The following is a 24,564-nucleotide window of genomic DNA, read 5'->3' as shown; positions in this document are numbered from 1 at the left end:
CCTGGTCAGCCTTCCCCAGAGTGCCCTTCGTAATGTGTGAGTCCCTTGATGGAACTATCCCTAAGCCTACAGAGTCTCCGTGCTCCCTACCACCAGCGCCCAGCCCTCAGCAGCTTGGGGCCCCAGGGGCTTTATTTGCCACAAGAAGGCCAGAGCTCAGAAAGCTCAGCAAACCCAGCCTAGACCTCAGAGGTTCTGTCCTGGGGCTTGGCTCCAGTCTTGTTGGTTCTTTTTTTTCTTCCCTTGTGTGACTTCCAGAAGTCCTTTACGTTCTCAGACCCTTCAGGCCCTCACTATACAGAGGAGACGGCATCCCTGAGGAGGAGCTTTCTGCTGCTCCCCTCCCTCTCTTTCTTTTCTTTTTTTCTTTTAAGAATCGGGAGGAAACGTTTGTTTCGCCCTGTTCTCGTCACCTCTTAGACTGAGTCAGCTCACAGGTACAGCAGCACCAGCAGCAAGAGAGCACTTGCTTGGCTATGCGGCTCACCCCTTCTCCTAGCAAAGAAGGCGGGAGAGCCCTGGGGAGCAGCTCTGAATGGCCCTTTTTATAACAGCAGCACCTCAAGAGAGCATGTGTTCCATCAGTGCTCACACAGGGAGCTGGAGCCACCCTGGCAGGAGAAGTCACTGCCAAACCTGTCTCCCTGGCACGGCAATGCCGAGTAATTAAAGACGGTAATTACAGCCTGTGTCTGGTGTCAAAGCCAGGGCTCTTTCCAGTCGGCCTGTGACTCTTCTCTCCCTGAGTGCATAAGCATACAGGTCCTAGGGGCTGGGGAGCCCGGCTACTCTAAGCTATGGCTTCTGTTCTCCGGCTGCTCTCAGTGATTCATCCAGATGGACTGGGCTGCATGCTCCTGAACTGGGTCCTCGGCAGTCCTGCCTGACACATCCACAGGCAGCCCTGACAGTGGGAAGGTGGCCGCAGGCTCTGGGGGGGGGGGTTTTCCAGTACACGCCAGTGGAAGCTACACATTCCTGGGCCTACACACTGGGCCCAGCCTGCTGATTCCAGAGCTTTGCCTGCCCGTGCTTTATGCTGCGGCCTTGCAGACAGGAGGTGGGAATGAAGAATAGAAAAACCAACTGTCTCCCAGCGGCCTGAAGTGCTGGAGGACAGGAGTGGTGACAGGCGAGCCCTCAGCACAGAACCTGAGTACAGGCTTTTCTCAATTGTCCAAGGGGAAGCCACGGGGACTGGTGTGATACAGCACACAGCCGCCCTAGTCAGGCTCCTTCTCATCTGGATGCGTTGGCTTTCAGCACCTCTTAGAAAGGATCAAGGGTGGTTTTAAGGACAAAATGAGATGGGTCTTCAAAGTGTTTAGCACCCAGGAAAAGGAAAATGACGACCCCCCTCTCCCCCAAAAGAACTGGGTGCTGGGCTGCTGGAGGAAATTAGAGAATGGCCAAGCTGAGGGGTTTCTCCAAATCCCCAGACTTCCTGAGACAAACAGTTCCCCCTCATACCCTTAACCATGAGAGGAAAATGAATCCCTGGATGCAGAGTTGGGGGCTAGGTGGGGCTCTGGAGGGCCCCACAACGCACAAGGACAGAGGTGAGAAGCCCCAGGGTATCAACGAAAGACTGAGGTATGTACCATGGTAGTCATCCGTCACTCACAGGGAACGCGTTCCCCAACACCAGGAGGCATCAGCTGCAGGAGGCCTGAGTTACAATCATCCAAGTGCACACGGGGAGGGGCTGGAACTTGGCCTGGAGCCACACCCCACCTGAGGGGTGAGTGGGGCATTCCTGCCTTCCATCTTCGCCTTGAAAGCAGCGACCAGTCAGCAAGTGTTCCAGACTAGCCAGCTCTGGCACGCTCACGCTGTGAAGGAAGATCTCCAGAGAGGGTGAGTTGCAGCTGCCAGTGACTCAAAGCAGCTCAGGTCCCAGTCAGCTGAACTGCACTGTGGCCCAGCACGAGGGCCCCACGACTCCTGGGCACTATGCCAAGTCCCCCACGGCAGAGATTACAAGGGCTCCAGGTTTTAAAAGCGAGGTTCTGCCCTGAGATATCACAAACGTCTTCCGACTGAGCCCAGAGCATGGGGCTGGGGGCTAACAAGGCAGCCAGAAGCACTAGAGGCTCAGTACCACAGTGAGTGTTAAATCTAGATGAAAAGGAACTCAGGGAGCAAACAGGCTGACTCTATTAAAACAAACAAACCTCTCTTAACATCTGGACATAAATTATGAGAATAAAAAAACACACCACTTAGTTTGCTCTGGTGGGACAGCCTGTGGTGTGCTGGGACAAGGGTGAGGCCCTGGGGATGATGGTGAGGTGCTAGGATGAGAGTGAATCTTGGGGGAGACAGACACTGTACAAGACTGAGGTCCTGTAGCAAAACACAAGGGTTTCTGGGGTTGCTTTGCAGGACAGCCCCTCTGGTGGTCCTTCCAACTCTAGCTAGCATTACTACTTGCTCTGTCTGAGGCCAACATTTCTCATCGGGCACCAGAGTCTACCAGTATTCCACCACCAAGTAGAATGTATCACGTCAGGCCCTGCAGGCCCCATCCAGGTGAGGCAGAAGCCTATGTAGACAACTCTAGGTCAGTCATCCACTAATGGACCGGTTCCCTTCAGGCAGGGGGCCCAGGTAGGCTCCATCTTGCACCCCTGTGCTACAATTCTTGGACCTGGAGGACAGATGCTCCAGAAAACTTCCTCAGCACTCCTGAGGTGGACGGGCCAGGGGCTGCCAGCAGAGAGCCCTTCCTCTGTCTTACTTTACTGACACTGGCCCACTCCTGTCCCAACCGCAAGCTCTTGGAAGAAGCTCTCAGCTCCTGTCCTCAGTTCCGAGAGGAAAGGGACAGGCCCCAAGGGTCCACTCAGGCTGACCTCATAGTTGCCCAGCCCTGTCACCCCCACCCCCAGCACCATTAGCGTCCCTCGGCTCACTGCAGCCCCGGTGACTTGCTTCTGCACAACCCCCTTGGAACTTAACTCCCTGAGGACTCTCTGGAACCCCAGCAGCCATGGCAGCCCGTACTCCTGGGAGACAAAGGAGGGAAGCTGGAAGGTTAACTCAGTGAGCACCTCAGGGCAGAAAATAGCAGCTGCCTCAAACTTGAAAGCTGCAGTTTAGCAGGTGGAGGGTTTCAAGTAAGCTGAGCTAGCTGAGCCAGGAACGCTGCCCCAAAACTCATGTTCAGAGTCAGGTAGAGTATCTGCAAAGTAGAGTTGCTTGGAAAGCCAAGACTGTCCATGTGGGGAAGGTAAGACCCAGGGAGAAAGGGTGGGGCTCACCAAGGACTGAAATACTAGACAGGTGGCTTCATGAAGGGGACACATAACTAGGGGAATGGGGACAGGAAGACATGTGCCAGTCCCTCCCTCTGTGTGTGTGTGTGTGTTGTAGAATAGAGGCCCCTCCAGAGCCACAAGCCAGCATCAGGAAGGCTCGAGTGAACACTAGGGGAGGGTGAGGTGGCGGGGAGACCAGAGGCCTCTTTTCAGGATAGTCTACTTTCCCATCATCCCCATGGAATTCGCCCGAAACCAGCAGGTTTTGACCAGGAGACACGTGTCACAGGAAAGCCCAGCCAGTATCTCAAATCCTGGTGTTGCCAGTCTGTGGAGGAAATGGGGTCCGGGGTTGGGGAAATGGCTCAAGGTTAGTGTGCACTGTACCAAGCATGAGGGCTAAAGTTCAGATCCCCAGAACCCCCATAAATGCTGAGGGGGCATGGTAACTGGCCTGTAATTTTAGCCTCTGAAGGGGGAGATGGTACCTCATAAAGCAAGCTGGCTTAAAAAACAGCCATATTGAATCTGGCCAGGAGAGCGGCAGACTCTGGGTTTGACTGAGATCCTGCTTCACTGAATAAAGTGTAAAGACCAATTTTAAGACAGCATCAATCCCTGGCCTCTGCATGCACTCAGGTGTGTGTGTGAGCACATGAAAGTGGAAAGGGGTAGGCGGGTGACATTTAAGTGCCATTAAAACCTGCAGGGGTGCAGGGACGGTGACTCAGCAGACAGAGCTCTTGCTAGTCAAAAGCTGTCAACCTGAGCTCAATTCTCAGAATCCACCACATAAAAGTGGAAGGTGAGAACATCCAAAGATGTCCTCCGACCTCCATCTGGGTGGCACAAACATGCCCACCACAGGGTCATACACACATATTTCAAACAAACAACAACAAAAAACAAAACCACTTGCAATGTAACTGAGCGGTAGGGAGACTCCCCAGCCTCCAAGTCCCTGAGGGTGACAAGCTGTCAGGTAAGTCCAAACAAAACAAACAAACAAACAAACAAACAAACAAACATCATACTTATGTGTTCATGCCCAGGCTGACTGACTCAGAAAGAACCAGAGGCAGTGTGCCTCAGTGAAACACACTGATGGGGAGAGCCAGAACCAGAGTTTGCCAGCGTATCAAAACAGCCAAACTTACTGCCCTCGGTATCCACCCTCCACAGGCGTCACCAGACAAAGGGTCTCTCCATGAAAGGGGCCCGGAGGGAGGTAGAGTCCCTGTGACCTGGCTTTCTCATCTATAAGACGGAAACGATCCTCCCGGCTTCCTCCCTTCCTAGGGAGGTTCTTGGCTAAATCTATAAAACGCACCCTGTGAATAGAACTGTCACCTCTAAGTTTTCAGAAAGACTACTTGAGCCCCTACTTTGGGGGTGGGAGGGAGCAATTAGTCAAATAATAGGGTTCAGAGCAGCCACTGACCCCTTCCCCAGGCTTCAGAGGGACAGAGGCAGACACTGGTGTTCTTGGTGAGCCCTGTGGGCCCACCTTCTCTCTTCAAACCAGGAACACCGTCCTCTCTGCTGTCCTAGGCTTCTGGGACCTGCCCTGAACTGAGCCTACCTCCTTCTCTAATACACCAACACAATCTGGTGTCTCTAATCCCCAAAGTGTCCTGTCAGGAGTCTCCCTCCCTCCTCTGTAGCCAGGATATTCCTAACAGGTAACTGACAGTTGCTTAGGGTCCCGCTGACGGTCAGCAGGCTCCTCCTGTCCCTTAGACACTGTGCTGTCATGGCTGGTAATCTCTCTCAAGCCATCCTCCAGCAGTATCTGCACAGCCTCTGCCAGGCTCCTGCCTCAACTCTCTGACCTAGAAAACTGACTGTCCTGGCTGCAGAGCCACAGAACCAGTCTGCCAGTCACTGTTCCTTGCTGGCTAACCTGTCCTGGTACCCAGGCAGACACCCTATGCTAAACAACTTCCGAAACGCGTCTCTCGGGGTGTGCTCAGGAGAGCAGGAACTGGGTTGCAATGAGCCTGACTTCCCGAGCCTATTTGAGAGCAGGACAAGTTTCCACTCTGCTCTCGATGAAGAAAAATCCTAAGTATCAGGCCTCAGGGACCATGGCCAGATGACAGTGCCCGTCCTTGGTCCTGAGGTGACTTCAAGCTCCATGAGGTACAGGAGCTCTGCTCACCCATAAGCCCTAGGACTCAGAACAGTGGCAGCACACAGCAGTATTTAAAACTCCCACTTGCTAAACTGAAGCCCTGTGGTTAAGGACAAGCAAGTCTTTACCAAATGGAGAAAGTTGTTCAGTATGTTTTTGTTTATTTTATATTCTTTCATTTATTCTCCATACAGACTTGCATTCCAACTCTCAATCGCTCGTTTAAATCAGTGACTGTTTACCAAATCCGGATGAGAAATAAAGACGGGTTCAGACCAGCCCCAGGCTCTTCCTCAGAGGGGCTTTCAGTGCAGGGAGAGAAAGTGAGGGAGAAGAGGTTAATCAAACCTTCTACACAATCTGCCAGATACAGAGACTAAATTGGCCAGGAGGTAGCAAGGGATTCTGCTCTCTTCCCGTCTAGGAAGTTGAAGCCACCCCTGACCCTCAGACTTGGTAGACCTGGCAAGGTAGGTCCCATAGCGCCTGAGCGACACCCAGCACTTTGTAGAACAGCCCTGGGTCTCTTAGGTTAAGTTAGCACACATGTTCATTCAGCCAAGGAGGCAAACACCTACTTCAAGTCATACACTGTATTTGTACTGAGGCCCCTGCAGGGAACACAGATAAAATGTAAGTTAAAAAGTCAGAAAATGCTCGATAATGCCAAGTGCGAGACAAAACCAAACAGAGAAAAAGATGGGTGAAATATCAGACAAGAAGCCCCACCGAGACCATAGCTTCCCCCAGCTCCACTCTCTCAGCCCACACCCTAAGTGTCTCAGCCCACACCCTTTCTTTCAAGGGCCCATATCACCTACCCCTGGGTCCTTCCAAGACCACATTATCTCTCCAGTGTCATTTTTGGCCTGTTTCATACTAAAGACAGTCATGTGCTTGCAGGCATAGATACTTGCTGCACACAGAAAGATAGGATCTTGCTATGTAACCCAGGCTGGCCTCAAAGTTGTGATTCTTCTGTCTTGACCTCCAGAAGCTGGGGTTACAGGCATGCACATCTGGTTCTGCTGCGGTCTTGTTGCATCTGTCCTGAAAAACCCGGATGTCCTCAGAGTGAGGGGTTCCGGGGAGAGGCAGGTATGGGAGGGAACAAACAACTCTGGAGGGCCCCATCACCATGGCAACCTAGCTTCCCACCTCCCTACCCACCCTGACTGTAGCTGGGTAAGTAGTACAAGCTGGGTGTGTAAGCTCCACTCTTTCTCAAGACCAGGGAAGTCATCGCTGACTAATACAGAATCTATTTACCCTTGATTATCTCCTTCCTATCCAGTAGGTAAGTTATTCCAGCAAATGACAGACCAACCAGGGGACTCTGTACCGTCCCTGATAGAGCTCTCTTGCCTGCCAGATGGGGGGAGGTCAGGACAGGCTTCAAAACATTTCAACACAAGGCCCAGGGGCTCTGGGTTGCAAGCCTCTGTTCTGATGCTTGTTCCAGTGTGACCTTGGCCAGCGCCTGCCCATCTGGGTCTCAGGCAGAAAGAATGCTAAGCCAAAAGGGCTGTTCTTCATCCTGTCACTATTGAGGGAACACTGTGATCACCAGGGCAGGCTAAAGCATGAACCACCTCCTGGAGCTGGAGACAGAGGGATATGAGGGACATGAGAGGCAAGTGTAAGGACACGTTGGGAGCTTGGGGAAGGGGGGAGGCCTATCCTCTGTACAGAAAGGGCTCTGTGCTCTCCAGAAACCAGACCAGCTGCCCAGGATGTCAACGAACACAGAGACAGGAGTCTCAGGCAAGACCAAAGGCCCTTCTCTCAGAAATATTTCCTGGACTCTAGACGAGAAGTAGAGAACAGAACAGCAGGGCCAGAGAGTGCTGTCTGCCACCCACTAAGAGACTCTGGTTTTACACAGGGAAGGTCAGGAGATTCAGGACTCCTCAGGGCACTCCCTAGAGATGACTCCAGAAACAGTACCCTAAAGATTTAGTCAAATCAGATCTGTTACTTTGTTTGGATCCTTCTTATACCTGGTCATAAAAGGCAGAATCTAGCTTTACAGATGAGGAGATCAAGACTGAGAGGGGAAGCAACCTATGCGGGGCTGCACAGCAAATCAGGGATAGAGCCAAGACCTGAAGCCCCATCACTTCCTCTTCCTTTTCCCTCACGAAGAGTGCTGCTTTCAATACACTTGCTACTGTTTTGGGAAAGTATACTGCCACCAGAAGAGGCCACACAAGAGGAGACAACACACGGGGCATCCCTTCAGACCTCCGGACAGCACAACGGCCAGGTAGAGTTTCAGAGGGAGGAAGAGGAAGGTAATGGAGTCAGTCACATCAGGGCGGCTGGGCTGTGTGGAAGGACCTCTCTTAATCTCTCTTATTATGCTATAAAGCCGATTTAGTAACAACAGAATAAGGAGCTTCTAATGTGTAATTGCTTACATATTAAAAAGTACGGGAAAATGCTTTCAATTAAACCCCGAGTGAGTCATCTCATGAGCTGACACTGAGTGCTTCTGTAAAGAACTCTGAAGGCAAAGGTTAGAAACGTAGAAACCAGGTGCTCTTCACATGGGTCTGGAGACCTAGCCTGCCTTCAGTGACTCAGTGCCAGCAGCAGCAGCATCACCAGCTGCCAAATGTGACACACATACCCTCCTCCACCATGGCCACTGTCTCTCTCTTGCCCATTTGCATCCCCCCCACCACCCCAAGATCTGTTGCATGATGTGATGTCTGTAGCATTTCTTGGCCCCCAGGTTACTTCCTAAACCCTAACGAGAAACCCTGAGAGGGGGCCCAGGCCACAGTGATCTTCCCTTACTCCCTCAGTCCCCCTGGGAAGAGCTATGAGCTGAAGTTCTGAGTTAGGTGCAGTCTGCAAACACTCGAGGACTTCAGGGCCGGATCCTGGCTCTGCTGTCTCCTTCACTGGCCCAAGCTTGAGTATTCTCTACAAATGGAGAGTGCTCGTACCCTCCAGGCTCCCCCAAAGACGGAGTGAGTGCAGGAAGTCCTCTGAAAAGCTGGTGGCCAACTGTCACCCATCCAAGTCTTTTCTCCCACCATCAGGCGCCGCCCATCAGGCTCCCCATACCTGATTTAAGCTGAGCCGCAGCCTTTTGCACTCTCATTTTTAAAAATATTTTATTCTCATTATTTTTATTAGGTAAGTAGGTATGTATAGGATGGGAGGGAGGGGATAGTGCATGTGAGTACGTGTGTCCACAGAGACCAGAAGAGGGTATCAGATCCCCTGGAGCTGCAGTTATAGACGGTGGCGCCAGGGGCTTGCAGCCTGGGACAGAGACTTGGGGGAAGGAAGAGATGAGCCACAGCTGGCCTGGTGGCACCTTCCTGTCCTCCTCACTACTCAGGAGACTGAAACCTACCTGGGCTGCAGGGTGAGTTTAAAGCCAGCCTAGGCGACTTAACCAGACGACCATAAAATAAAATACAGAAGGAGAGCCTGGGATACAGCTGCTCACATAGACGGATGTCTAGACTGGTATGAGGTCCTAGGTTCAGTGCCACAGTAATTGGGCTCTGAAGCTCTCTGACCATTGGCCCAATAGGAGATCTGGTCTAAGGACATCAAATGTGTATGGGGGGCAGGAAGGAAACCCAGAAATATTCTAGTCTTTCTTTTTGAAACGGAGGCCCAGACAGGCAGCAGAGCAGTGAAGGAGCCAATATGAGATCTGAAAGATGAGCCAAGGAGATTTGTCCTTGACGGTTCCCTTCTTTGAGCCAGTCCTAGAGAGCATATGAGAGAGAGATTGGGGGGAGGGGAGCAGACAGAGAGACAACAGAGAGACACGCACACACACAGAGAAAGAGAGTGGGAGAGCGAGAGAGCGAGTGAGAGCAAGACAGAATGAGAGCGAGAGAGCGCACGCTAGGCAGTCACAATGAAGCCTGGCATGCTAAGGCTTCAGTTGAGGGTTAACATGGACCTCAGGTCATCTGAGTCAATCACACATCTGAAACGTAACAACCCTGAACATTGCTCCCCATGTACCACAGGGCATGGGTGGTTGGGGACTCATCAGATACCTTCCCATTTAATCACTGGGTTAAAAAATAAGTCTCAAAAGGGATTAACTTAGTCCCAATTTCCCAATTCAAAGGAAGGGTTGGACTGGTCTCTGGCTCTCCAGTTGAGTCTTCTGTTTTGAGGAACCAGGTGGGAGGGTGAAACAGGCTAGGGTTCCCCGCACTGAGCTGCATCCTTTGACTCAATGTAAGGTTTTTAAGGAGGTGGTTCTGGAATTAGCTTGGGGAGGGTGGTAAACAAGACTCAGACGTCTAGAAGGCACTAGAACACAGAGCCTGTGGAGTTGAGCACTTATCTTGGGTTCAAGCATGGTTCTCACAGGTGAGGTAAGTGTGGTGTGAGCTATGACAGTGAGCTGAGAGAGTCAGAGGATGCCAAAAGCGCTCACTTCTCCACAGGGCTGGGACCAGTTGTTCACAAAAGCTCCCCATCACCTGGAGTTATGACTGCAGAGGGGTGAACACCATCAATGGTGCCTGAGTTGGCAGCCAGCCCCAGGGAGAAAGTGCTAGATGGTCCTGACACAGGAAGCTGCCCTCACACCCAAGCAGCTGACTTGCCTGGGGCTTCAGTTCTCTACTGGTAACAAACAGATGACTCCCACATCAACTACTGCAAATGAGGACTGAAGAATTGGCAACCTCCACTGTGACTGTTTCTGTCACTGACACAGGGAAAACCAGAGGCACAGAACTTGGGCACAACAGCCTTGAACACTGTAACTGCCTGATTTAAGGTTCTTGCTACATAGGGAAACTAAAACCCAGAGGTTGCATGGGTGGTGTGTGTCCATTCCGGATGTGCTTGGCTCCAGCCTGGGCCCCTTGCAGGCTGCAGACACTGTCCTGGTACTTGGTGCTGTACACACAGCACAGAAATTCCAACAGTACCCGGTAGGGATCACTCTCAAGGCTTACTCTGACAGGCTGGGAATGCAGCCAGGTTGGATCATTTGCCTAGTCCAAGAGCTGACTCCCAGCACCACAGAAACTGAATATGGTGACTCAAGTTAGAGCCAGGAGGATTAGAAGTTCAAGACCATCCTTATCTACACACTTCCTGTGCTATCCTGTTCCATGGCTGCCTTTAGCACTAACAAGTTTTGGGTCTGCTCATGGATTTGAGTCCCTTCTTGGAGTGCTTACACTGACAGCTCACCCTGGGCCATGTCCACACTATCAGTCGCCATGGTGTCGGTACACACAAAGACGTCAAGAGTCACAAGAAGCCTTGGCAAGATCCTCACAACCAGAAATTGCCCCTTTTAGCTGCCCGTATTCTAAAAAAGGAAATGATGTGAGGTAACGTGAGGAAGAGGAGGGGGGCAGCAAACACTGGGCTCTTTGCAAAGATACCACAGAATCGTTTTCTGTGAAAAATGGTTTCTTCTACTGGTTAACAAGTAGCATGAACCGGTCTGTTCCCACTTCTGTGCCAGCTGGTAGATGGCTCCAAATAAGGCTTTATGCCTCCATCTCTGCATTCAGGAGTGTCTGAGCAAACTCTCCTCTAGCCCTTGGCATCTCTGGTTATCTATAGCTGTGTTCTAATCTAAAAGCGCCTCCCCCAACCCGATGTTGGTGATAGACAAACCAATAAAATGTGCAGAAGGGGCAAGCAAAGTGACTCCCCGGGTAAAGGCAGTTGCCACAGAGCCTAATGACCTGAGTCCAAAACTCGAGACTCATAGGGTAAAAGAATCAAATCCTTCCAATCTGCCCTCTATCCGCCACATGTGCATGTAGCATATAAGTTTTGCATGCAGGTTACACACATGTGCGTGCGCGCGCGCACACACACACACACACACACACACACACACACACACACACCACTCAACCATGGGGAAGATAGGGGAGGGGACAGCTCAGTAACCCGCAGCTATCACTGTGAACAAGCACACTCTACAGAGAAGGTGGCAACATGTCCAGCAGACCCTTCTCGTTGAGCTGTAAGCCCAGGGTATTATGGCTTGAATGTGCTTTGTACCCCCAGAACTGGTACGGTGCTCACTAGCTGCTCCACACAGCAGTGTCGGGGGTGGGGTTTAATGGGAGGAGTACCTACCTATAGTAGAATCACAAAAACACGCCTCTTTCTGTTACACACTTGTTATAAATCGCCCACTCCCAGGTATTCTGTCACAGTAACAGAGAACGGACCGAAACTCTGTGTCTGTGCCCTGCTCACCTGTCATGATCCTTTGGGCTTCGTAGGGCTCCATGTAGCCAGCGCTCTCACCCTTTCCTGCTTTGCTCTTGAGGTCGTTCTTGGCATCAAAGGGATCAGAGTAGTCATCTGCTATGGTCACCTGCAGGGGGGGAGAGAGTGTGAGGCCATCTCTGGCTTTGTTTCACCACTGTGCACAGCCAGACATGACTCCAGCCAATAGAAACTGCTCCTGGGCTAGCAAGGCGTGGGAAACGTGAGCCCACCCCCGGGGGGTGGGGGGAAGTCAGTGCAGAGGTGAGGTGGGGAACAGTTACTGAGTTTAAGTGGATGGGGCAATGGGGAGAAGAAAGTTGGGAGATCACAGAAAGCGTAGAAACGCTGGCAGGCCCTTGGCTGCTGGCTGAGACCCAAGACCTCAGACAAGAGTAGTTGCGTCCAGCACCCTGTTTTTCTCCAAATCTGGAACATAACCATGTTGTGGGTCATCACACAACAATTTGGTGAGATCAACACACTATAAAAGATGAGTGCGGCCCTAGACAGGCCTGATGAAAACACCAGACTCGGCAATGTACAGATAGATGCCAGGGTCTAAGCAGGACAGGTCAGGAGTCTGAGGGGGTCCAGGGTGGACATGGTGCCCCCAACATCCTCACTCACAAGGCCTATCCTGGTGCTCTCGCTTGGCAGTCAGCCAGAGCCCTGCCAGCCCACTGACTAACAACGGAGGAAGAGTGAGTCACTGGGGCAGGTCTCAGGCTTGGTGAGGAGTGTGCATATCTGGAATTCTACCGCTCCACAGGAGAAGCACCACATTTCCTGGTAAAAAAGATGACAATTTCTAATTGAAAGCTTCAGAACACAGCACCTCTCTCATTTCTGACTCCCTAGTCCTCACAGAGAAGAAAAGAACATAAGCCCTCTCAACCCAAACCTTTATTACAGATCTGCCTCACCCCAAACTCCCACCACCCTCCCCGCTCACCCTTCGGGTCAGGTGTCTAACAATGAGCAAATAAACCCTCAATCTCCCAGCTGCTGCCCCGGGGAGGGTGGAGGTTAGCATCCCCTTTGCTGGATTGTTATTTAAATTGTAGGTTTAATTAGAAACCACAGGAGCCGCTCTTCTCTCCCGGTTCCTGGAATGTAAGGCATTTGCAAGGTCCGTAAACTCAGGAAGAAATGGAGAAGACCCCAGTCTCTCTCTGCCCGGTGAATGGCAGCCGGTAGCAGCAGCCTTGGCATGGTCGCACGAGAGACCACCAGCTACCTGGATGTAATGCCTGAAAAGGGACAGCAGGCACTCCCTGGTCACTTAACTGCAGCACACGGATCAGGGAAGCCCCAGGCCTAGAGCACCCAGCAATCGAGCAGACGAGGCTGGGTTAGGCTCTGGTCCCAGGGGCTCCTGCACAAGATGACATGGTAATCACTGCCTTTCAGTGAGCTCAAATGACACCAGGCCAGGAGAGGGGCTGGGGAGAGCTGGGCTTGCTTTGTCTTTCATTTGATATTTGCACTCTACCATCTGCAGACTACATTAAGAGTCGTGTATGGGAAGCACCGTGGGTCAGAACAGTTCAGATGTGGGTCCTGGCGGGCAGGGCTGTGAGTTCCAGGGACCAGGCGTCCCCACGGAGATCGTGAAGTACAGAGCTAGCTGCTGCGGGTGACTTGCTAACAAGCTGCTCCTGCCCCACACTCCCCCACAGTCTTAGCAATGTGAAAATCTCCTAGTCTTCAGTGAAAAGGGGAAGAAGAATTATTTGGGGTTTCTACTGGAGACCTTAGGTAAGGTAGCGCCCAGCCTAACTGTAGTCTACAAGGTAATTCAGCAATCAGCATTCCAGTTCCCTCTCAGAAGTGCTCTGCAATTTGCAAACACTGAGGCTTTCAGGATATAAACGAAATCTTTGTTCACCTTCCGATGGGAGCGCTGGGAGGCCTGTGATAAAGCAGGCGTTGTCTATATTTTCTAATTAAAATGAGATCTGAGCACGGGCCGTCTGCACACACACACACACACACACACACACACACCCCGGCTGCCTCCGCTGTTCGCTTCCTTTTTCAATAAGAACTTACAAACCCTAAAACCAGGAAAACCTCTGGTCTCAGATGATGCGCGGTTCCAGTTATTCCTGCTGACAGCTGAAAATCCTTCCGTTTAAAAAAAAGTTTAGAATTCTGTTAGTTTAAGAAGCAAATCGGAAGGTTCCTAAAATGTATATTTAGTCAATTTGCTTTTGAACTTCAAAGTGAGGCTGGGGGGGGGGGGGGTGGGGGAAACGGAGGTTCACGCAACCTGAAACTTGGCAAACACTGCACTGAACGGTCCAACCTTAGGCAAATCACGTCCTAGTTGGAGGTAAAATTTTAACCAGGTGTTAGGGAGGGGGGCAGGGAGGCACAGAGTCCCCTTGTGAACAGCCACAGGCCCCTGGCCACAGAGACTGAGTGGTGGGACAGCTTACCATAACTGTCCTGGTTACCTGGGGTTCGTGGGCAGGAGTTGTGCCTGAAGGCTGCCATGCATTCAAATAAAATGAGTGGTTTTCCACAGCTGTGGGCCTGCTGGGGTTGCTTGCTTGAGGATGCCCTAGTTAGCAGGTAAGTCTAAATGAACTGTTCAACCATGAGGACCAGCCAAGACTTCTGTGCTGGCTGCCTGATAGCACAGCAGCCTTACGTGGAAGCAAGGCCCCTGGTTCTCTGCAATAGGGGGTCCAATATAGCAAAAGGGTATGGATCCAGGCCACCTCTTCCTTGGCTCTCCCCTATGACTAAAGGATTTTCACTGGCTCATAAATCAGCCACGGAGCAGCCCTGAGGCAGGGCCAGGTCAAGTCACCAAGCATCCAGCAGGGGGGCCCTGGGACCAGCCCACAGAGCCTAACTCCCACTCTAGGGTTTGGAATCCACCATTCCCCAACACTCTTCTTCATCTTGGTTCTATGGGCTGCCTGCAGTTGGGAGGTGGCCCTACAGGCAACTCTATAGTACACAAGCTGTGGGTAGAGCTCGGTCCCTCTCAGCAGCCAAGGCGTGCAGTGGTTACCATGGTGATTAGCTGTGAGATAGGAAGCAGTCTTCCTGTCCATCCATCCCAAGGGAAGTGGGTGTGGCTACAAGGCTACCCTTCCATTGGTCTGGGTGAGTGTTTTAGTTGCTTTTGTAAGATAGCAGCCCTAGTACAAAGAACTGGGACCTCTTGTGGGAAGTGCAGTGACTTTCACCAGAATCAATGGAATCCCCAAGTGTACACAGTCTGACCCAGCAATTTTACATCTCAGTATTTACTCCTGAATGTGCGCATGGAAGCATGGGCAAAAATGCTCACTGAAGTACGCCATAATGGAAAACCCCATACCACTTCTATACTCGTCGACAGGGGAACCGCTGAGCATGCCATCCCACCCTGGGGTGTTAACCTGGAAGTCAATTCACAGAGCTAACAGCCTTCTCCATGAGCTGCCCGCTCTGAAAGGAAAGGTCATGAAGGGATGCTAAAACACAGCATGCCTGCTTATGAGAAACAAAACAGGATCCTGAGGTGATCAGCTGGAGAAAAGGTCTGCACAGAGCTAGTGCCTAGACTGACAGGAGTGGAGTGGAGAGTCAGAGCTGCAGACAAGGAGGACCCATTACTTCCTGTGTGCCCTGCAAGCCCAAGAAGCGTCACAAACTCGTCTACCACGGGCTATTTTTGGAACAGCAGACAGACTGCTTCCCAAACCTGTCTGAGACAGAAGCGGCCTGGAATGACTGTTAAGACAACAGACTCCTTGCCTCAACTGTGTATTTAACAAGCAGCCCAGGTGATTCTTATCGGGGATCAAAAGCGAGAGCCGGCCCCCTCCGTCCCTAGTCTGAAGGCAAACCTCCAGTCACTCTTCTGGAATTTCACTTTTGCCAGGGGATTTCTCAGCCCTGCTCACGAGGTCAAGCAACTACAGTGGCTCCTGCTGCCCTGAGGGTCAGCAGGCGTGAGAGCTGACCTAACGTGCCTTCGGCCTATCGTCTGAGACTCTGCTCTAGATGCAGAAGACATCCTCTGCAATCCTGAGGGCAACATGGACTGTGTGGGAGGAGAGGATTCACAGGTACGTCCCCTTCCCTGTCCCCTCCCCACTTGCAGGAATCACAAGGCTCACCGACCAGGTGCTTTCAGGCCTACCAAGCTCTCAACACACAGATGTGCACCCCTAGGTCCAACCTGACAACAAAGAGAGAAGGGCAGGGCAGCTGCCACCTGCTAAGAAGGGGACACAGGCACCTCCCACCTATCAGCCACTATGAGGTACCTGCTGCTTCTGGGAACTGGTGGCACAGAGGTTCCAGTTCAGCTGTGGCCTTGAAGGGTGGGGTGGGTGGGGTGGGGGTGGGGAGTCCTCTATGCTGCTTTCCCATCCGTCCCTAGGAAGTGAGGGGACGGTACCCCATGAGGCTCCATGAGGCCCCAGACTTGCCATGCCATTTGGTTTCTTTACTCCAGGTGAAGGCCCCCGAGTGTCTGCCTGCAAGGTCCAGCCGGATCATTTCTCATTAATTCACCTCCAACACCAACCTTAGCTTCACTAACAGTTTGAGGCCATGGATCTCTAGATGCTGGGGAACCCCCCACCCACCCCGAGTTTACACATTCGAATAGTATACCATAGGTACAGGTGAAGCCCGGATTCATTCCACTCCCAGACTTCTCCCATCAGAACCACTTTTTTTTTTTTTTTTTGGTTCTTTTTTTTTTTTTTTCGAGCTGGGGATCGAACCCAGGGCCTTGCGCTTCCTAGGCAAGCGCTCTACCACTGAGCTAAATCCCCAACCCCATCAGAACCACTTTAACCAACGGTGAAAACAGACAGGTTTTTTGCTATAATGAGATAGCAGGTGAACAGCCACCAGGAGCTGGCCTTCATGGTAATTCACCTGGCTGAAGAGGCACAGTATTGTGTGACAGGGCCTGTCATTCACTGACAGATGGCAGGGGTGGGGCGGCAGCAGCACAAGCATTTTGGCCTTGGGCTCTTTAATCTTGCTTGCTAGCTTTAAGGTCAGGGGCCATGACCCCTTCTGTCACTGGGGGCCCAGAAGGGCTCCGCTGAAGTTGGACACAAACCTGTTAGAGTATTACATTCTTACTGCAGTGAAAGGGCTCTGTGACAGTCCCCTTAGGAGGCCTAGACCCGCTTAGGGACCCACTTGGACACAGGACCTGGCATCCACTGGATGGAGGCTCCGTTGCCATACCAACAAAGGAACAGGGGTGTGGGAAGTACAGAGGGGGCTGTGGGGAAGCAGCAGTGGGGAAGCAGCAGTGGGAAGGCGTTCTGTGTCCACCGAGAAGCTGTGCAGCAATGAAGGAGCAACCACACCAGGAAAGAAGCTCTGCTACCGGTGCCGTCCAGATGGAGGCTCTGGGACTTGTGCTCTGGGTGGAAGGCTGGCTAACTGGAGGCCACAGGCCACAGCTCCTGGTGTGTTTCTTGACTTGGACATGCAGCTCTTGGGCAACTCCCAAGACACAAGCAGCCCAGCTTTTTTTGGGGGGGGGCATTCTGCAACTTTATTTGACATTCAGCAGTTAGTTCTCATGCACATGGACTGTCTGTAGATTTCTGAATGTGGTAACAGGCACATAAGTTACCAGTGTGTAGAGCCTGTTTGGTGAATCCTCATCCTCGTTACGCTTTCTGGACAGACGTACTCGGATGCGCCCTTGGCCCACATGGCTTTCTTGAGCCTGGTGTCAATGCACACATCTGGAGTCCTCATCTCCTTCATGGCAAATTTCTGAATTTCTTTGAGTGCCCAAGGAGCACGCTTCTTGACGCCCACTCCATGGATGCGCTTGTGAAAGTTGATGGTGAATTCTCGGGTCACCACCTTGTTGATGGCAGAACGACCCTTCTTCTCTCCGCCACCCTTCTTTGCGGGAGCCATTTTGCCGGGCCCACGTTGGAAAGGCCAAATAGCTCAGCTTTAGGGGCTGATCAAATGGGTGGGCTGTCCTTGGAGCCCCCAACCAGGGCTCCGGGGCTGAAAAGCACCTGCTTGGGGCATTGAGAGGGGAAGGCATTGCTCCCAGGACACGGTTGGGCAGTGACAGTTCAGACACGCAGCACTCTGGAACAGGCTCTGCTAACCAGCTCTGGGCAACCTGCTTTATTTCTCTGTGCTCTGAGTTCCCCTGGGATCTGGGGCAGAGTGCTTGTAAGGAGCAAGTAAGATGATTCTGGGATGTGTCAGTATTTATGAAGAACAGGCTGAGTGCTTGTTTCAAAGCAGGGGCACCTTCTGTGTGCTCAGCACCCATGAATGCTGGGGTGCAAAAAACCTCAAATGTGACCTTGGCCTAAGAGAAGCCGAAACCTAAAGGTGAAAACAGACTCAGGAACCCCCTCACCCCGCCTCGCTCCAAGCCCCAGTAATTACACACAGGAAATAACCACAATTACACAGGACAGCAGCTCTCATAGATCTCAGTCTCCCAAAGGGAAAGCCTCAAGGAATAACCCTTTCTTCCCCACTCTGCACCTCCCTACAACTGGAGCAAACATGCAGAGGTTCAGGCCCAGCCTTGCCTGTGCAGTGTGCACCCCACGCCAGCCAGTGTGCAAGGCCCACAGATCCAGTTGTGACACCTACATAGATACACAAGTGAGTGTCCTTATTGGCCTCTCCCTGTCCTCTGGGGTTTTGACCAGCATAGACCAACCCCCAGTACAGGCACGCCAATAAATCATTTCTGACACAGTAAGGAAATTAATTTGGGAAAGATTAATTAGCTGCATCCATGCAATCAGCCTCAGCTTCTGGAAATGAGAGGGTGAAAGAGCACTTGGACTTAGAATGGGCTCCCTTTTTTCTCCCTCTCAAGATTTGGCTCAGTCTTGAGCACTCCAAGTCTGAGCCCCCAACCCCACCCCTTCCTCACATAAGGGTACCTGCTAAATGTTTGGCCCTGAAACTCCAGCAAAAGGAGTTCAGGACCTGGTGATTCTGATCTGCAGGACACCGTCACTATTGAAGTGATCTACCATCTACACTGAGCTGAGCTCTGCCTCCCCTGCGCCCTGTGTGTGACCTTTGTGCTGGCGTCCCACCAAGCTGTCCCTTTAGTGACTGTCCATACCTGTTCCACATCAGGAGGCCAGGGCAACAAATGCAACACCCCCACCACACACACTTTCTAGTCCCGCCTCCGGGATAGCCACAGCTGCTTGCCTAAATACTTGCAGGTTCCAGCTTGTCAGGAGAGACATTCCAAACCAGCCTCTGCTGGCCCACTCACAGCCCTCCTTCTCTCTCTCACACACCCACCGCACTCTTTCTGCTTAGCACCCTCCACCCAGGCTGTTAATCTGGGTAGGAAGCTGGGCCATAGCCTGGCCCAACCCTGTTTACCCAGAAACTTGCTGTCAAATGTTAGGGACAGGCCTGTCTGCATCTCTCTAGTAGTGAGAGGTTTTACTTGAACTCAGAAATAACCCAGTCCTAGAGCTTCCCATCTGCTGTCTGCCAGGATCTCTGTCAGGACAGAGAATTCAGTACATCTCTGTCAGAGAGTCAGCCAACACCAGCAGTGTTCCGCACTACAGAGAGGGCCGGAGGAGGTGGCCGTGTGTAAGATTTGCACAAGGGAAACCGTACAGTGCTTACATATGCCACTACCTGAAGAAAGAAGGCGGTCATCCAGTTTGGAAACCCGGAATCCACTGAGCACAGGAGGCCCAGAGAGGGGATAAATTAAGTCAATGCCAGAGACAGGAGCCAAACACCTTTCCTAACTTCTGAGTCCACACCGCTCCATTTCTGCAATTCCAATAGATCAAAATAGTGCTTTAAAAAAAAACCATCAATAAATATTTCAAAGAAATCTCACCATAACCACCTTTTAGAAGCCCACTGCCACACATCCACCTCCACACCTCCACTTTAGCTTCTGCTACAAATAGCTCTCTGTGGGAAGGGACGCCAGGCTGGGCTGGGTCTGTGTTCTGTCTGACTACTGCTCCCTTGTTCTCCCTAGCAGCCTCCATCATGGGCCAACCTATCAACCAGACAGTCCTTCCTCCCGGGCTCTTTGCAGGGGTGAGGTAGGGGGTTGTGGTGAGTGATGTCACAGAGCTGAAGCTGGGAAGGGGGGATGGAGGCGCTGGGGACCCTCTGTCACGTTTTGTAAGAAGACAATTGGCAGAACTAACGGCTTTGCCAAGGTCACCTGAACACCAGAGCAGGCCTTCTCTGTACTGACCAGGAGCAATGGAGAAGTTTCCAGGCAGCCAGAGGGAGACAAAAGCAGAACCCCTAACCCTGAAGGACAAGAGGCACGGCTAAAGTCGGCTGTTAGTGTGGGTATCTATAAACCGTCTGGACTTCTAAAATGCAGTTGACACTTCCAGTTTTCTGAGCATTTCCCCGGTCTTGATAGGCATGGCCCATCCACCACCACTCCCTTCACAAGGAAACACCAGGACTGCAGTGTGGCGCGGCTTTCTCGTGGCTTGGAGAGCAGTCCTAGGAAGCCCTCCGGGACAAGGAGGCTGTGGGCCTGGTGCAGCTCCTGGGCGCACGGTGCATTTCAATAAGCAGCAGCAGCAAACTGTACCGAGTGAAGGGTCATTTCTCTCCGAATGGGGTCCATTAGGATGATTCATGCACAGCTCCTCTCTGAGCCCAGAGGCAGACCAGGGCATCGTTAGGCACGAGCAGCAATAAAGAGCTGCCCTCCCCCAACAGACACTTTCTTTTTATGGACGACACACAGCATCAGCCACAACTACGCCACCGCGAGACTCCCAGTTATGTTCAGCTTAATGCTGGGTGCTTGGTGATGGCGGATTCACTCTACAGTAGTGCTGTCTTCTCGTCATGCCCAGCGGACAAACTTCTTCATGTACAGCTGTAGTTAACAAACTATCCTTACACCCAAAAAGCTGTGTCCCACACGCCCTTGGTACATCGCACAGGCCCAGGCTGCCTGCCGTTCGAGCCTCCCTCTGCCCACAGGTTCTGGCCCACAACTTCTAATAGGCTTGTCTTTTCCTACTTCCCCTAGGACGGAGGTTCTGAAGAGTGCCCCTTATTTAACCTCACAGCTCGGTGGACAGCAGGGTTCCAGCACGGTATTCTGGGCTAGAGCCAGGGGAATGACAGAGATGGCCAGTGGTGCCGGTCTGAGCCCTAAGTGCCACTGATTACAGGCTGCTGTCAGCTGCGGGCTCCGGGCAAGCAGCAGCCCTTCTCTCAGCCTGAGCTTCTAACTCTCTGGGAAGCCACCTTCCTCCTGTGTATGAAGGACAGGGTAAAGGAACCAGAGATCAACACCGTGCTCAGCGCACTGCACTGGCAGAGCAAGGGCCCGCCCTGGAGGATACATAAAGGATGCCACCATCTTCCTTTCAGCCCACAGTCCGCAGGCCGGTGTGAACTTCCCCAGACACAGATCTTCATCTGGGACTGCCATTCAAGCGGCTCACTTGGGAGAGGACACCTCTGAGAAGACAGAGCGTGAGAAGGGAAGGTAGAGAAACTGGGCTGCAGGGGCAGCTGTGTGGATGTGTTCTAGGAAAGCAACAAGAAGAACCCTCAACAGAGAAGGAGAAGGAAATCACCAGAGGGGAGGCAGGAAGGGCCCCCTGGAGAGAGACTGACTGGACCCAAGGTCAGTTCATCCCGGCTGACCCAGAAGAACACCAAACATACCATGCTGGGCCCTGGAGTCATTAGCTGGGCTCTTGCTTCTCCTACAATAAATACCTCCTGCCCCTTCACCCTCAAAACAGGTGCCTGAACAAAAATCACACAGGACCTGGTGGGCCCCTTCAGTCCCTGCAGAGACCTGCACAGCCTGCACAATGCATGACAGTCGTCCCCAGGGAGGTAGGGACAGAAGGGCAGGCACTGCTGGCTACATGAACATGGAGAGCGCCCGTCATCTCCTCCCCCGGGGCCTCACCTCTACAGCTTCCCTGCTTTGGCTTCTTTCTCACTTCAAGCATGAAGAGGTCTACAGGGAGCAGAGAAAGTGCTCTCTTGGGGATCTGGGGCGTCTAAAAGGCCTGGCACAACGCACTTCTTTTCTTGGGTTAAGTACTATGGGATTTTATTTATCAGGGATTTTGACGTTTATGGTCCCCAGGGCCAACTACGTGACACGTGGCTTGTGCAGTCCCATAGGCCAGGGCTTGATTTAATGTCTTGCTGTCACCGATTTGAAAGTTCTTTTCCTCTAGTGTAAAGGATTGAACCCAGGGCTACACCTCTCAGCTACATTCCCAGCTCCGGGAAATTTAATGAAGTGATTTCCATTACTCTGGGAGAGGGTGGCCCTGCAAACGAAGTTGCTGATTCTGACTTGGCTTCCACACCCAGAAGTTCACACCCTTGAGGCTTGTCCTGGAACTTGACTGTGTAGACCAGGCTGGCCTCAAACTCAGAGATCTGCCTCTGCCTCCCAAGTGCTGGGATTAAATGTGTGTGCTGCCACCACCAATTCCCAAGGACCACCTCACCCCCACAGCATTTGCTAAATTGCATGCTCAGTGCCTCTGTTTCCCCAGCAGGGGGGCCGGTGTCATTAAAAAATGAACAAAACCAAAACACAAATCAAAGTAAACCTCTCGAACCTCTCATTTCTGTGGCTCCACTAACACCGCCCAGCCTTGGGGAAGCGTTGTAACAAATCCACCTGTGTGGATTCCACAGTGACGGTATCTGTGTGATTGCCTAAGGTCCTCTTCTGTGCCAGCCCTCTCCTCGGGGCCCGTCCCCCAGGGCTTCTCCTAGACTACCCGTGGTCCATCTCTAGAAACACCATCCCAATGTTCAGAGAGGAGCTCCACAAGTCAGGCCGGAACAGCCTGTATTTATTAATGCACATCGTAAAATCTCCTTCCAAAGAGGTCACAGTTCACCAGCCACGGGGAACGTCTCATCCTTAAAGAGGGGCAAAGGCGTGCTGGACTGAATACCAGACTTATCGATTTAAGAAAACAATGCAGTCTTTGAAAGTGGTCTTGCTAGGTGAACTGAGCTGGGGAAGGGATGGCCTCTCGTTGATAAGTCCACTATCCTAAGATGTCCCGACCCAACACCTACTTCCTCTCTGCTGAGACCAGGCCTGACTCACAGGGTTCGAGTCCTGGAAACCATAAACCACTAGTGCGAGGACACGGGAACCTCAGAGCAGACCTTTGAGGCACAAACAGGATGGGAAGCGGCCATGGGGGAGCACCTAACACGGGCCGGGCTGTTGGCTCTGGGCTTCCAATATCATCTCAGTTTACCAGCCCGACCTCAGAGCGGATGCGTCATCCCCAGTACTGGCTCTCCCATGCCACCCACTTCTTCCCAGCAACAGGAAATCTCCAAAGGAAGGTTTGACAGGAAGAGGAGGAAGCTTTGCCAATGTGGCTCACATGTGCCAACCCTAGGCAAGGGCCGCCCTGACACTCCCTAGTCAGCCAGTACTGGAAGTCTCTCTTCCTCAGACAACAGCTCTTGTGACTTACTTCACACACCTGCCACCTGCCGGGGCCACACCTGGGGAAGCAGGGCTTCCTCCTGTGGCCTGTGCTAACAGGCTGCTGGCTTCCAGCTCTCACCTCCCTCCATCTCTACCCTAGGGGCCCCATAGCTCCACCCAAAGCAGCACACGGACAAAGTCCTCATCCTTCAAGGGATGGATACCACCACTGTTATGACGCCACTCACGGAGAGGCCTTCTCTCCTGATCCCAAACCTTTCAGCATAGAAAAGTCCCCTGAACAGAGGAGGGGAAGAAAGCAAGAAGGAAACAGGGAACTGCCTCCCTCCCTGTGTGAGGAGCTGAGGACACCCTGAGTGAGCGGAGTACGGAGGATAAAGTCCTGAGTGGATATGTGTGTTTCAGACACACAGCCACACCCAATGCCTCAGGCCTATGGAGATGGCCAAGCCTTCCCCGTACAGGCCAGGTGAAGCAGAATGGCGAAGCTCTCCTCTGGTTCGAGCACTAATATCGGCAGTGTGGACAACAAAAATTAACAACCCCAGCTTCTTCCTCCTAGGACTGCTCCCCTACAAGAACCAACGCCCTCCCCTAGTGCTGTACAAAATAAACGCACGGAGGTCCCTGGTTGTTGTGGGGTTGGTGCTACTCATCCAGGGCCGGGATGCCCAGCAGATCTCAGTCTTTCTACTCATGCGTCTACTCTTCCTTCATTCCTGGCTGCCAAGCCCAGGCAGGAGACACGGTGAACTGCTCTGCAACAGATGTCATCCACTCCCTACACATTCACTTAGGGCATCCTCCGCCCCAGCCTGCTGAGAAGGTGTTCCTAGGAAGTGGCCGGTACCCACTGAACACACTAGCTTTTGGTATTTCAGCAACACCTAAACTCCATGGAAGCTCTATGCTCTTCCTGAGAGGGAAGATGTTACGTTTTCTAGTTAGAGCTACCAAGAAAGGGGAACAACAGTAAGGCAGAGTCAACTCACTTTTTTTTGGAGCCAAGAGTTGAACCCCAGCTGGGTTAAAAAGCCAAGGAATTGTGTATTTGTGGTGGGGGACTGTTAGATTCGAAAGGAGGGAGGTTAATGGGGAGAAATGGGCCTGTGAGAGCCAAGCAATGACTCAAAGCAGCATTCTCCAAAGAGTTGAATGAGCCCCGACATCCTGATGAGTAGCCTGCTAGACCATTTGCTGGGTATGGTGCAGGTGACCTGGAAGAGCCATGGGTCTTCTTGTAGACACGTCAGCCATTTTGGAGCGTTTGGCCAACAGAGTGTGGCTCAGTGACAAATCTCTCTGCACCACTTTTGTCAGCCACCTCCAGCTCGAAATGCCTAATCGCAGCTGGGCCTCTTGGCCTATGGACTGGCTTGGGTGGGCTTGCTTGCTAAGTAGAGCAGGATGGGCCTTTTCCCCCCTCTGAAGAATCACCTGTAAAGTCCAGACAACCCCTCCTGCACTTAGGGACC

At 52.3% G+C, this 24,564-nt stretch overlaps 1 protein-coding gene across 1 annotated transcript in view; it reads right to left on the bottom strand.

Annotated features, from left to right (window-relative positions):
• Positions 1–24,564, bottom strand: part of Shb (SH2 domain containing adaptor protein B) — a 108,525-nt gene that overhangs the window by 55,450 nt on the left and 28,511 nt on the right. The window contains exon 2 of the mRNA XM_032891214.1: positions 11,620–11,740. Coding sequence (XP_032747105.1) covers positions 11,620–11,740 — 121 coding nt within the window. The remainder of the gene's footprint in view (positions 1–11,619; positions 11,741–24,564) is intronic.

The sequence above is a fragment of the Rattus rattus genome, chromosome 1, assembly GCF_011064425.1.
Source record: "Rattus rattus isolate New Zealand chromosome 1, Rrattus_CSIRO_v1, whole genome shotgun sequence".
In the NCBI taxonomy this organism is placed as follows: domain Eukaryota; kingdom Metazoa; phylum Chordata; class Mammalia; order Rodentia; family Muridae; genus Rattus; species Rattus rattus.
Note: the sequence above shows the minus strand (reverse complement) of the source record. Positions and strands in the feature narration are given on the sequence as shown.